Raw genomic sequence first — 13,969 nt, 5'->3', positions numbered from 1 at the left:
GGGGTGAGTCTGACCTGGCCCTGGATGTCATGCAGGGGAAGAGGAAGTCCTGTCCTCCCCAGCCCAGCTGGGACTAGCAACTGAGCCCAGTGCAGGGTGGGTGCTGCCAGTCAGCTCTTCCCCAGTCCCATCTCCTGCCCCACAGTGATTTACCTCTCTGCTGGCTGCCCTGGACACCCAAAACTTACAGCTGGGGAGGGTCACGTGACTGCTCTTGTGGCTTCCCTTTGCTTCCCCCTCAGAAAGTCATTTTTCTGCAGGGAATCAAAGAAATGTGTGGGGGACATAAATTCTGCGCATGTGCAGTGGTTCAGAATTCCCACGGGGTACTAATTGTGTGGAGGATGACGCATGCTGCTTAACGTTCGGTTAGAAGCGGGAGACCTACATTCTCCCTCTATTTTCTGACTCCCTGCAGCGAGCAGGCATGTAATCCTTTTCAGGCCAACTGCACTAGTACCGAGGAGGCAACAAGCTAGGCTAGATTCCCTGCCAGGAACCATCCCTGCAGTACACTGTCGGCTGTGGCCTCTCTTCCTCCCACCGATAAAGAAAATAATTCTACCCTGCCCCAAAAATGACAAGTTCAAGGTCTGTGATGGTAAAAGCTCTTATGTTTTTGTATGTTTCTCAGGCAGCGGCCTGCAGAAGACAAGCTGCACCTCAGATTGTAGTAAACAGCAGCAAAAAGAGAGATTAAATAGGCGCTTTAGGATAAAGCATGAAAAGATTGATCAAAGCAACACATTTTGCAAGTGACAGTAAAATGGGAGAGGAAAGAATTTTAAGCTGTTGCAGCAGCCAGCAGGAGAGAGATCATAAACTAGCAGCAGGCAAACCAATAGCGTGAAAGCAGTTGCTTTATACAATTTATTTAAAATAAGTTTTGTTACAAAACAGGATCTTTTTATTAAAATACATAAAAACATCTAATCTTACAAAAGGCTGGGTTTTCTAAATAGAATCCATAGCGCAAGAACAAGCTTAGAAAGAGCCAAGGTGGAATCAAGTATTTGTAATACTGGGAAGATTGACAAATGCAGCCTGTCCTCTGTAATGCAGGCCAGCACACCCTGTTGGCTGTATTTGGGCAGCTGCTCTAAACAACAGCTCTTGAACTCCATCCACCGCACCGCACCCCACCCCACCCCACCCCCAAAGGTTAGACAACATCCACACTTAACTATATAAACCAACGTTTTTTGCTTGTTTCTTTTCGGAGACTGTAAGAGAGGCTATAAATATTTCAGACACTTCCATGAACGAACACACTGACCTGTTTAGAAAGAGAGAAGACGGTTTTTAAATAGCTTTACAATTAGCTTTATTTGAAGCTTTTTTAAACATTCGATCGCTGCTCAGCAGCAGGCTTATTACACTGGCACATTAACAGGTGCTTTTTGCACAGCCCTGTATGTCAAGTCCTGCATGCAATGTGGGGGGTGGGGGTAGTGGTGAGAAGCAGAGGGATGGTAAGAAAGGGTTCTGGCTCCAATGTTTTGCATCACACACACAGCGGGGCCTGATCTTGCTTTAAGTGGTAGCAGGATTCCAGTCTTTGCTGGCCTATGCAAGCGTCAAAATAAATAGTAGATGCCCTGGTCACATATGGGAGACTTTCTGCAGGAGTAGGGCTCAGGGAGACAGACAGATCCAGGAAAGGATTGATTCAGTTTTCTAAACCCAGTGTTAAGATCCCCTTGGTCTTTGGCAAGCAAGACAGCTGCACTATTCAGTTACCACCTGGCTGCTCCAGCTTCCTGCAGAGCAGTACCAAGTTATATCTGCTAGATAGCTGGAAGCCTGGGTCGCTGCTACAAGGAAAACACCAGTTTAAAGGCAGTAGTTGCTTTTCTCAGCTCTAACCTTAACCTCACTACCCCTCTCCTGCCAGATGGATAAAGGTATGAAAGTCACTTAAAGAGCTTCATTTGCCTCTAGAGTTGGATCCAAGGAACTCTGGCTGGCTATGAGGAATCCTTGGTTTAAGGCAGACAGTTCAGCTGGTTTTAGTGGTGGCTGGCTGCTGCTTTTATACACAGAGGGTGCAGGACATGTCATGGAAAAGTTCTGCTAAGGGACAAACAGCACAGAAGGGCTAGAACATTTCTTCCTCAACATTTACCGTAATGACCAGCAAACTTGCTTTCCTATGTGGCTATCCCCACCCTCCACAGCTATAATCAACTAAGGAGATGATTGGTGGAGGGAGAGGACTGCTTGAGAAACAGCAATGGGGGATCAGAAGAAGGTACTGCTTGTATTTTTAGGAAAAGTGGGTGAAGAGGACAGTCCCCATCTGTAGTTTGCAGATGTGAAAATGAGTGGAAGACTGCTTCAAAGTGAATGGATTGTGAGCTTTAGCCAAGCAAATTATGGCCCTTCTGGATCCCCAAATGCTGTTTAAATCCAAGAATAAGAGGCACACACCGTCCCCTCTGAAATTCACCCTTCCCCTCTCTCTGCGTTGTGTGTCGGGCAGCAGAATACAATGAAATAGCATGTGTGCAAGTATGTCAGCGTGAAGTTTGAACTAGGGCCAATGTGGACGTCCCTGCCGTAAATTACCTCTAGGTTGTCCTCGACCAGCTGACACCTACACAAGCTTTACCCCAGCTATCTCTGAGGAGATGAAGACAGTGGCATGAAAGTCCGTGATCTTCCCTTCCACAGCTCTCGCTGGCAGCAGCCGGAGAGCCATGAATAGATCCGAACAGACGCAGCCCTGGTCGTTGCACAGAGGAAAGCACAGACACGGTTGGTTGGTAGGTTTTAAACCAACAGCTTGGTGATACTCTTTATTCATTTACAAATAAAGCCAGGGGCCGTGAGATGGGAGAGGCCCCGGCAGCTCTACTCTCCCTTCAGATCCACTAAAAACCTCCATATGGCAAATAAAAGTATACATGCATAAGTGCCACAGGGAGGCAGGTAAAAGCCCCTGGGCTCAGGTCCACCAGAATCCAGCTCCAGGGGCATCCATTGCCAGCAATGGAGTCCATAGTGTGCACTGCCAAGCTTGGAGCCCCTATCTGGTGACACGAGTCTCCAGGTGGGACTTTATTTCTGCAGGAGTCTTGGTTCAGAGATGGAGGAAGGAGAACCGGCACCTGACAACCTGGTTTCACATCTGCAGTGGAGCAACCTGTTGTCCATGCTTCCAAGAGCTTCTGCCTCTGCTCGGGAGCCTGGAGAGAACTGTGTTCACCTTTGGCTCTTGGATCCCACAGAGTCCTGCTTGCTCCTGAATGTGTGACAGGGCACAGTAGTGTGCATTGTCAATCCAGTGGGAGAGGTGTGGGGGAGGAGGAGAGTCTCTTTCCGTTTTCGGATCTCTTGAAACGCAGGGGTTCTCCTTCACAGCATGAGCTCACTGGGGCTGGAGCAGATCCTGTTTCCCAGCTGAGCGTGTCCATCACACAGGGACTGGCCTCAGCTTTCCTACAAGGAAAGAAAAGAGCATCAATACTATGGCAAAGGGGAGAATGCATAATTCCTGCCCCAAACACCAATGTAGAGACAGTGCTTCTAGGGTGTGAGGGCTTCTCCCTGCTACCACCAAAGGAAGGCCCCGGCTGTAACCCTGGCCCATGAATTGCCAAAGAAAAAGCGCCCTGCATTAGAGACTGCAAACCACCTCACACCGTTTCTGAGACACAAGCCCCGCTTTGCCAGTTATTGAGCAGACTTGACCTTCCTCCTTAAGCGTTTACTGAAGTAGAGACCTTCACCGCTTACAGAAAGGCTTAAACCCGACTGCCCTCCATACCTGCACATGCTCACCTGGAGGCCAGGACTTCCCCTAATTTCAGGCTGAAATCAAAGCGAACAACACAGTTTCATTGGAGACGAGGTTACACATGTTCCCGCCCCCTGCAACGAAGCCTCCCCCTCCCCCACTTTTTCTCTCAGTGCTACGAGGAGGAGGGGAAGTTGGGCGTGGGATTTAGAGCAGTGCACAAAGGTTATGTAGCACCTCCCTCTCTTTGTGCCCCCTTCAGGAAGGGCTGCCAAGGGTGGTTTTTGCTATGCTGCCTTGTCAAACTATATGGCCATTACTGGTCCTTAAACCAGAGGCGATGACGACAGCATGAGCTTGCAGTCTGCAATGAAAACCTCTTCCCTTGGTCAGCACCGGCTCCCCACCACATGGACGCTGGAGCAGAAGCAAAGCAGGTGGGATTAAGATCTCAGACCAGGCAGCATCACCACTGGGTCCTCTTCCAAGAAGGGAGGTGGAAGAGATTTAACTGGGAATGTTCCAGATCTTTTGTGTTTAGTTAATGAACTTATTCCAGGCGAATGAGCCGTTAGTTGTCTGCTGCACTAGCCCCAGTTGTTACCAATCCTCTTTTCTATAGTCATGTCTAGTCTGGAATTTATCTGGGGAACTGTCCTGTGAAGACCCTCAAAAGGCAACATGAATAGAGCACAACACATCAGAGCACGTGGACACCTCAGTTCCTAGGATCGCTCTTCGCACACTGGGACTGGATGTATCAGAAAAGAGCCGTTTGTCACAGTCCTGGGCAACTGCCTTGTATTTTCCCTTAGGGCCCCAGCAAGGGCATTAGGATTCCAGCTCCCTTTCTTGGGTGGAGACCCACGTCTCTCCCTTCTATCTGGGGTATTTCCAGGCTGCGCAGTTCTCTGCCTTCAGTGTGGTATTCCCACCAGCAGAGATAGGCTGCCCCACTACAGCCGCTTGCTTTCTCTGCAGAGATGGTTAACAGTGTTTACCATACAGCTCTTTCTAAGCAAGCCAATTTTATTCTTAAGGTAAAAGCACCACACAGAAAACATATTGAAAACAACAAAAGAACCTACACACATGCTAAATAGCTTACCGGAGGTCACCCCAACCCTAATATGGGCTCTGGCAGGAGCAGTCCCTCAACCCGCCCCCCCACCACACACAATGGTTTTCCTTGTTGTTTCAAGCTCATCACAGCTTCAGCTCAGAACAAGCACACGGTCTTATAGGGCTGCGGTAGGCCCAGCCCTTCCAACCCGTCCCTCAGGGCTGGGGCCCTCTGTGGACCAGGGGTCTTGTCCATTTGCTGGAAGAAGGCCCTGAGCCAGTTTAAAACCAGGCTATTTATCCAAAAATCCCTTCTTTGTCTGTGGGTCCCTGGAGAATCCAATCTGAAATCCAAGGAGGGTGGCTTGAGCCTCCTAACTTCTCCCTATTAGGGGCTTGTGAATTTTCTCTACAGCCTATGTGCCACTGGATAAAGCAGCTCACCTCAGTGAGATCTAAGGGCTCTGTCTGATGCTGCAGAGCCAATGCCCACACGTTTATGGTAAGACAAGCCCTCTGGGTCAGCCTTTTGTACAAACAATGCATTCAGAAGAAGTTCTCTTCTTGCTGGGAGGGACTCAGAAACCATAGCTGAGTGGGGCAGAGGGGGTGGGAATTCATACAGTTTGGACAGAGGGTGAAGAGTCTGGAGTTTGTTATTCACATCCACATGTGTCAAGAAGCATTACTGAAAATAGGGAAGCACCGAGAGGCTGAAGGAGACCTCTCCACTGCACCTACCTGAGGTCTGGAGCTTCCTCCGGAATGAGCCTGCTCGTCTTAAAGGGGTCCCGGAGCTAGGAGAAGAATGTGTTCGAATGGAGGGCTGTGCTGCCCCTGCTGAATCATTCTAGAGAGAGTGAGAGCCCGGGATCAGACGGCAAAGAAAAGCTACACTGTCTGCACCATTAAGGATTTTTAAAGACAAATCACCACACTGGGCCAGCCTAGTAAATCTGCCACATGAAGAATGCAGGCCGCGCCGGATGGGACCACTACTGCTCAAGGCAGTCAGAAAAGGGGCCATTGTATTCTGAGCAGGCTGGTAGATTCTAGAAGGGCCCTCAGGGGGAGTTCCAAACTTCAGGCCCTGGGGCTGGTGAGAGAGGGAGAAAGACTGTCCCAGGGTGGAGGAGGTTGTGTGTGTCACAGAGAAACAGAACGTGAACAGCGCCCCAACAGAACAATCTAACGCAAGGCAATGGAAGAGTGCAACGGGGTTGGTTAGTTACCTCTAAGTGCTCCTGACTAGACCAGGACCCTAGTTCTGCTCTCCGGGATACAGGGCCCAGTTCCACAGAGCGAACCCTCTCAGCAAACTTTAGGGAACAGAGAGTCTCACTTGTGTTCTTCTCCACTGGAGAGACCTGGAGCCAGACAGAAATACACAGCATTCACTGCCTTGAACTCTCCCGGCCTCTCTCCCAATATTCCCGTACTGCTCGCAGCGGGCAGCCGTCGATCCCTGGTAACAGGAGGGGGGGCAGGACTGGAAGAGCCGTGTTCACTATCAGACAGCAGTTTCAGTGAGGCTGGATAGAATCTAAGTTCCAGCTCTCCGTCACAGCAAGAGTATTTCAGAGCTGCTAAGAGCCTATGATTAATAAAAATCATTTCCCATTATAGCACTGTACACGTATGTGGTGCTTTACAATCAGAGTCAAGTGTGTTCCCTGTAACTAACACACTTTTGTTTGTAGGAGAGCTGAAATAAGCTACAGCAGCTGGCAACTGCTCAGTGGCTCTTCCATAAGGGAACAGTGGAGACACAGGCATTCTAGTGATTTATTGGTGAAATTCCTGGTGGGGAGGGGGCACACAAGCTGCAGGGAGGTTTTAAAAAAACACCTCAGGCCACCATGAACAAATAGAGGTGAGCAGAGAGAGACTATTAAGAATCTGATAATGCCAACCACAGAAAAATACAGAGGAGAGGGGGAAACCCACCCCAAAAAGCCACATGTCCCCTGGCCTGGCCTGGCTGTTAGAGAACATTTAGAGCCGTAGTTTAGTATGAGATTTCTCAGACTTCCATATACAAGTAGATCTCTGTGACCCACCCAGTACTAGAATCTGTGAATGGATTTACTGGCTTTCCTGCCTCTCATGCACAACAGAGCTCTCTTTGAGTAGAGCTGTTAGAGAGAGACAATAGAAAAGGATGAGTTTTGCGGGTTCCATTTCAAGATCAAGTCTTTTCCTCACACAGTGCCCCCAAGTATAATGTAAACAGACAAGTAGGCAGGGCTGACTGAATCTCATTGGATGCCCCGACTTCTTGGCTCTGATGCTGGTGGAGTGCCGTGATGGACAACTGTGCTCCTCCTCTGTGACTGAGGGCATGTCTCTACTTTGAGCGGGAGGTGTCATTTCCAGCTCGAATAGACGTGTGTGCACTAGCTTCGATCCCACTACCACGCTAAAAATAGAAGGGTAGCTGCTGCCGTGCAGGTAGCAGGCTGGGCTGACTGCCTAAGTCCATCCCTACGGACCTCAGTCGGATTGTAGTTAGGGTGGCCAGCCCTCTCACTGGTTTCACTGTCGTGCTATGCTCTATTTTTAGCGCACTGGCTCAAACAAAGCTAGTGAGGGTACATCTCCCCAAGCTAGAAATGACATCTCCAGCTCGAAGTGTCCACTCGCTGTTGTAAGAGGAGGCTTTCAGCTAAACCTGAGTATCCCCTTCCATTGCACTGGCACCTTTCCCTTTCAGTCCGTGACACGTCCCAAATGGCAAGCTACTCTGCAGTGCGGGGAAAGGGGAGAGGAATGCCATACATTTACACAACACGTAACGTATTCCTCATGCTTCATCACCAGCACAGACCCGACCAAGTGCAGATATTCCGCAGCGGCACTAGGAGAACTCAAGAAGAGAGGCTGATGTTGGAGAGGGAGACTGTAATACGTTATGGCCTGCAGCACTTTCATGTTGAGACAGGAGCATGGTTTGAAGTGGGAAGTAAAGGCATGTAGGGAAGCCCAGCTGTCTGCAGCAAACGTCGACAAAGAAGGGCACACGGACGCACCCCCCCACAGAGTCGGAAGACTGCAGTGAATCTATGCCAGTTTACACCAGTGGAAGAGCTAATCCTAGTGGGTGTGTAGGAAGATTTTCCAGAGGAGGGTGCCACTCCTCACAGTGGTAACATTGAGGGTGTTCTCAAAAAGCAGAAGGGCAGTGACTGATTCCTGAGTCTGGTCAAAGGCAGCTATATAAATACATGTTGTGTATTGCCCCAATCAAACCGAACAAACAGAATGAAGCGGCTTAAATAAATGCCCAGCGAACATATAAGCCAGTTAGTGGATCACATTAAAATTGTATAGTATAGTATCAATTGTTGCACTGCAAACTTATTCTTAGAAATGTGGTTTCTACTCTAAAAAATGACTGTGTAAAAATGGCACCTCCTTATTCATCTACTCCCCATGGGGCATTCAGGGTCAGCCTTGCTCACTTTAGCAACTAAAACAAGTTTTTACTGTTCTTTACGCCTATTATCCATGCAGAAGCCAACACAGCTATGAGAGAGGAAGCCAAATTCTATTCCTTCTTATGCATTAGGGACAAACCTGCCAAGTAGGTTCCAGGCAGTGACACCTGTGCAAACTCACAGACAGCAACAGGACTGCACAGGTCTCACTGAAGGCAAAATCTGAAGCCAAGGGGGTACTCAGGTGTCACTAAGCCATAATTTGGCCTGCAGGGCCTTTATTACTGGTGATGAGATGGAAGAAATCCAACTTGACTCTCAAGTTGCTGGCTGTTACGAAAAAGCCCATCTTTTCACTTATAAACAGCACCATTGATTAAAATTAGAGACACTCCATGTAGAACCCTACAGTGCCACTTTCAGAGGAGAGCCACACCTCAAGTGAAGCCTTATTGTATCTACCGATCCAAACTTGAGACAAGCTTTCTTATGTCCGTTCCTCAGACCTGTTAAGAACCCAATGAGGTTCTGGACCATGAGGTTCTGGACTTCTCTTGGCTTTTTGACAGTATAAAGTTTCCTGATTCAGTCAACCATCTCTCCTTACCTCATCTGCCCATTCGGCCCCAGAACCTACCTGCACCATCATGAGGGTTTTGCTATCTCCGCTGAGGGAGTCTTGGAGTAGGTAGGTCAGTTTGGAGTTGCGGAATGGCACGTGGCCCTGGCGGGCGCGCAGAGCATAAATCACATCTCCTAGTGCTGACAGCGACTTGTTGATGTACTGGGCCTCCCGGAGCCTGCTTCCCTCTGCACCAGACCTGCCTACCCGTTCAGATCCAGCCAAGTCCACCAGGTTCAGCTTCCCTATGACCAGCCAAAACACAAATACACGCACAAACTTAATAATCCTATGCAGTTACCTGCTTGGCCCATGTGGAAGTGCTAGCCACAGTGGGGCCTGCCTAGCAATTAATTAACATCCCCATCCTCTCCAGTTAGGAACTAGACACACTAAACTTTATATTGCTATGGAGAATTATGAGTAAAGAGTCCCACAGATCAACCTGCAGCTTGGATTTTCATTACATTTAGAGCTGATGAAAGAGGGCCAATAGATGGGACTGTACAAGCTGAGCCAGCCTTTGGGGGTTGCCTACACTTGATACAGAATCACTGCACAATTGTGCAATGCATGGGGGTAAAAATTCCTTCTTGATCTTGTAGCAATCAGCTGATGTCCCGAAGCATGAAATCTGAGCACCTTATCTTAGCATGTATAACTACAGATGTTCTAGAGTAGCCAGCCTCTTTTTCAATTCGGCTACACAACTCAGTCCTGACCAGCAACACCCTGAGCATTCTGCTCCCAAACACTGACTCCCAGTAATTGTGTGGACTTCTGTGTCAGAGACAAGCATCCCCTAGGGAGTAGGCCAGTGGCACCCAGTTCTTTTTTCACTTGTTACCCACTTCAGCAGTTGAACCCAAATCTCTAGGCCTGTGTCATCCAAGCACAGGTGTGATCACCAGTCTCACCCTCCACCTCCTAGGAGACACTAACCTGTGGTTCTAAGTCCTGTGCTGTAGTCGAGTCCTCTTACTGTGACGATGAGGAGGGCGTGAGACCGTGAGCTGTGCTCATTGAGGCTGGTGTACTCAGTCACTCTGTTTGAGTGCCCAAATTCAAATACCTGGGAGAGAGGCAGAAAGCCGTGAGCCTTTGGATTTCATTGTGTTCTCTGGCCAGCAGCTTCATCTATCCTGTCTACATTTACCACTTTCTTAAATGACAACATGGTGGGCAGGTCTTTGGCAGATCTTCCTTGCTGATGCTCCGCACCACTGGCTACCCCATTTTCTGAGCAGAACGTGGATGAACGGCAGCCCTTTCTCCCTTGCAGATGCTCATAACCCCAGGCAAATATTAACCCTATGCCTTCCGCAATGAAATCATCAATGACTGACCTTAATTGCTCACGAAAGATATTGGATTGACAGTAGCACTAAATTTGCCCATAGAATAGGTATGGTATGAGCAGTCAGTGCTAGTTTCCCATCACACATCTCTGGCCAGTGCATCTCTCTCCTTTTCTGGTGGGAGGACAAGGCCCACTCTTTTCAGAGACTGCCAGCAAGGGTGCAAACCCAGTGGGTGGGTGGGTGTCTGGGGGGGGGTCGCGGGGCGATATAATTGGGATATGGACACAGAAGTGGACTGAGACCTGACAGTTCATTTCACACAAGGCACTGTCCAGCCCTTCAACCTGTGGGAGAAAGGTTTGGTATCCTACTAACGCCCTGAGAGCCATCTAGGCCCCAAAAGCTTATTTTTAAATTATTGGTGGCTCACACAAAGGGTTATTGACCTCCGAACTGGTCTCATCATGTGGCATTTGTCACATTATATTCAGGGCCCTATTCCAGTCTCCCTTCCCTGCTCCTCACAAACATACCCAGTTCGGAGGGGTAATTACTTAGACCTCCATTTCATAGAATCATAGAAGATGAGGGTTGGAAGGGACCTCAGGAGGTCATCTAGTCCAACCCCCTGCTCAAAGCAGGACCAATCCCAACTAAATGTATCTTCATTCTTTACAAATCTGTCACCTGCTCCCTGTTTCTGTGAAGTGCTGACTCATGAAATTGAAATTACAGTACATCTTAGGCATGTGAAGAAACACAGCTCACATTACAAGCTGCTTTCTGGGTCGATTCTGTTGGGTGCCTCGTTTTCAGTCTGACTCCTACAAGAGGCAAATATCACACGTGTCAGTCTATCACACATGTGAGTCCAGGAGGGTTTGGATCTGTGCCCACTGCCTTCATCTTATGCAGAGCCGTCCCATCCATAGGACAGACCAGGGCAACCACCCCAGGCCCCATGCTTTGGGGGGCCCCGTGCTTCAGGACGCAGGGTCCAGGGCAGCCTGGGGAGTTAGCGGGGGGCCTGGTGCCGGCAGCAGCAAGCAACCCAGCTCCAGCCCACTCTACTCCGTGGGAAGAGGTGGGGAGGGGCAGGAGAGGGAAGAGGCAGGGCACAGGATTGGGGGAAGGGGTGGATTGGGGGCAGGAAGGGGGTAGGGCAGGGTGGGGTGGGGCAGGAGCAGGAAGAGGTGAGGCCTGGGATTGGGGGAAGGGGTGGAGTGGGGGCAGGGCCTGGGCCAGAGGGAGTGGGGGGGTTGTCCCAGGCCCCTAGGGATGGCCCTGATCTTATGTGTGGAGAGATGAGGCATTTGCATCCTCTTGTCCCTGTGCTGCGACCACTGCTCCAGCAGCTGGTCTGTTCATAAGACAAGAACTTGAGTAAGTCTCTCTAATGCACAGGGCAGTTCACCCCATCCCAGTAGGTGATCCCCCAGCTGGTTCACCCCATCTACTAGGTACCATCGCTGCCCTTCCCCTCCTGGTTTCTCCATCTCTCAGGATGTTTTTACCTTGTTAATATCCTCCACACTTCGCACCTGGAACTCAGTCAGTCCTGGTACATACAGCTGCCCGCTGCCATCCGGGCACAGTTTGATGTCCAGCTTCTCCTGAGGCTCCTTGCCAAGCAAGTCCCTGTAAAGATGGGTAAGGTGACCCTCCCCTCAGACTCGTGTCATTTTCTGTTCCCTATACTAGTGACTTACAAAGGTGAAAGGTATGAGGCCTTTCAGCCTGACCACCCCTGAACTAATGTCCCCACCAAGGAAACTACAGCCCGAGGCAGGCCAGGCTCCCATGCTCTCCTCTGCTCTGCCAGTGGTCTGGTTTATGACCTAGACAGGACAAGCTTTTTCCAGCCGTTGGAAGCCAGGATCTCTCCTCAAGCATGCTTACCCCAACTGTTGCCCACAGAACCTTTTCATTGGCTTTGGGTGAACAAGCACAGACTAAATACTAGCAACACCAGCTATACGATTTTCAGAGGAATCATTTCCCACTGGATGCTTCCTCATCTATTTATAGTCTCAGCTCTTCTATTTTCTGTGTGTGTGTTATTTGTCTGTCAGGAATGTAACATAACCCATCCGTATAGCGCCCCAAACAGATACACATTCAGAAGTTCCACTCCCCTGTTTCCACCTGATCTGACTCATGCCTGGTTTGCAGCTTTTATTATCTCAACAACTGACAGTCTCCGTCTCAGGTTCAACCTACCCAGTTGCTGTATAATTAAGTCATTTTTCCAGTGTCTTTGCTGCCACCCTTCTATGCTCCATTCCCACCCCCAACCCTACTCCTGAAGGAGACAAGAAGAAGAATTCACTGGAGGAAAATGCTTCTCATTCTTTGAGACCATAGCTCACAATTTCCAAACGTAACAACCAAAGTGCCAAAGGCACAAAACACAGGCAGAGAATGTTAATGTAAAAGAGCTTCCAATTAAAGCTTGTTGGGGTTTCCACATCCATTAGCGGAAAATGAGGAGGCAGAGAGCGAAAGCATGAAGGGGAAAAATACAGTCTGATTGCTGGCTGATGTTTTAACAGGTGTTGGCATGAGCGAGAGGCCATAGAAACAGAAGGCATTCTAGGAACCCAAGGCTTGGGAAGAATTCCAGGCAGGAGTTCTGAAAGCCCTGTGTGCTGAGAAAAATCCCCGAGCCCGCTAAAGCTAGGGGACTGGAGCACACATCAAAAACAGAATGTACAGCCCAGGATCAGTGTGGTAGTTTAAGATTTTGGAGACACCATATGCTTCTTAATTACCTGTACATGGGAGAGAAGAGACCGTACACTAGACAAGTTGGAGGAGGAGAGATATATGAAGCGAACCTGCTTTTCAGCCATTAAGAATTCCCAGCCTAAGCACTACAAGTAAACTCCCTGGTAAACACAACGAAAATAGGTTCCAAAGTAGTAGCCGTGTTAGTCTGTATCCGCAAAAAGAACAGGAGGACTTGTGGCACCTTGGAGACTAACAAATTTATTTATTTCTCACTTCATCAGATGCATGCAGTGGAAAATACAGGGGGGAGATTTTATATACACAGAGAACATGAAACAATGGGTGTTACCGTACACACTGTAACCAGAGTGATCAGGTAAGGTGAGCTATTACCAGCAGGAGAGAAAAAAAACCTTTTGTAGGTGGGCCATTTCCAGCAGTTGACAAGAACATGTGAGGAACAGTGTGTGTGTGGGGGGGGGGAATAAACAAAAAAAACTTCAAAAACAGACTCCAAAGAGATACTGCTGAATTGGAATTAATTTGCAAACTGGACACCATTAACTTAGGCTTGAATAGAGACTGGGAGTGGGTGTGTCATTACACAAAGTAAAACTATTTCCCCATGTTTATTCCCCACCCACCCGCCCCCCACCGTTCCTCAGACAGTCTTGTCAACTGCTGGAAATGGCCCACCTTGATTATCACTACAAAAGGTCCCCCCGGCTCTCCTGCTGGCAATAGCTCACCTTACCTGATCACTCTGGTTACAGTGTGTATGGTAACACCCATTGTTTCAAGTTCTCTGTGTATATTAATCTCCCCACTGTATTTTTCCACTGAATGCATCCGATGAAGTGAGCTGTAGCTCATGGAAGCTTATGCTCAAATACATTGGTTAGTCTCTAAGTCCTCCTGTTCTTCTTACACCGACAATAGACAGCCTGGTTCAGAGTTCAGGTGTGTCATTTATGCCCAGCCCTGCCCACGTGCAGTGCGGAGCCACCTTGCCCTGGAGGAGCACCAGGACAGATTGCCCTTGCCTTTGCAGGGTGACTCAGCGCACACACTCCATGTC

The 13,969-nt window shown here is 49.0% G+C and overlaps 1 protein-coding gene across 13 annotated transcripts in view; it reads right to left on the bottom strand.

Moving 5' to 3' along the window:
- Positions 1-2,762: 2,762 nt before the first annotated feature.
- Positions 2,763-13,969, bottom strand: part of KIFC3 (kinesin family member C3) — a 73,700-nt gene continuing 62,493 nt past the window's right edge. For 12 of the 13 annotated variants that reach the window (XM_073307382.1, XM_073307384.1, XM_073307386.1 and 9 more), the window contains 6 exons: positions 11,676-11,799; positions 9,803-9,932; positions 8,876-9,105; positions 6,034-6,168; positions 5,543-5,651; positions 2,763-3,441 (listed from right to left, as the gene is read on the bottom strand). In XM_073307382.1, the coding sequence (XP_073163483.1) occupies positions 3,416-3,441; positions 5,543-5,651; positions 6,034-6,168; positions 8,876-9,105; positions 9,803-9,932; positions 11,676-11,799 (754 nt within the window). In that variant the 3' untranslated portion in view covers positions 2,763-3,415. The remainder of the gene's footprint in view (positions 3,442-5,542; positions 5,652-6,033; positions 6,169-8,875; positions 9,106-9,802; positions 9,933-11,675; positions 11,800-13,969) is intronic. The other variant, XM_073307385.1, reaches the window with a different exon arrangement.

This window comes from Lepidochelys kempii, chromosome 12, assembly GCF_965140285.1.
Source record: "Lepidochelys kempii isolate rLepKem1 chromosome 12, rLepKem1.hap1, whole genome shotgun sequence".
Lineage (NCBI taxonomy): Eukaryota > Metazoa > Chordata > Testudines > Cheloniidae > Lepidochelys > Lepidochelys kempii.
This window is presented reverse-complemented; position numbering and strand designations above follow the sequence as displayed.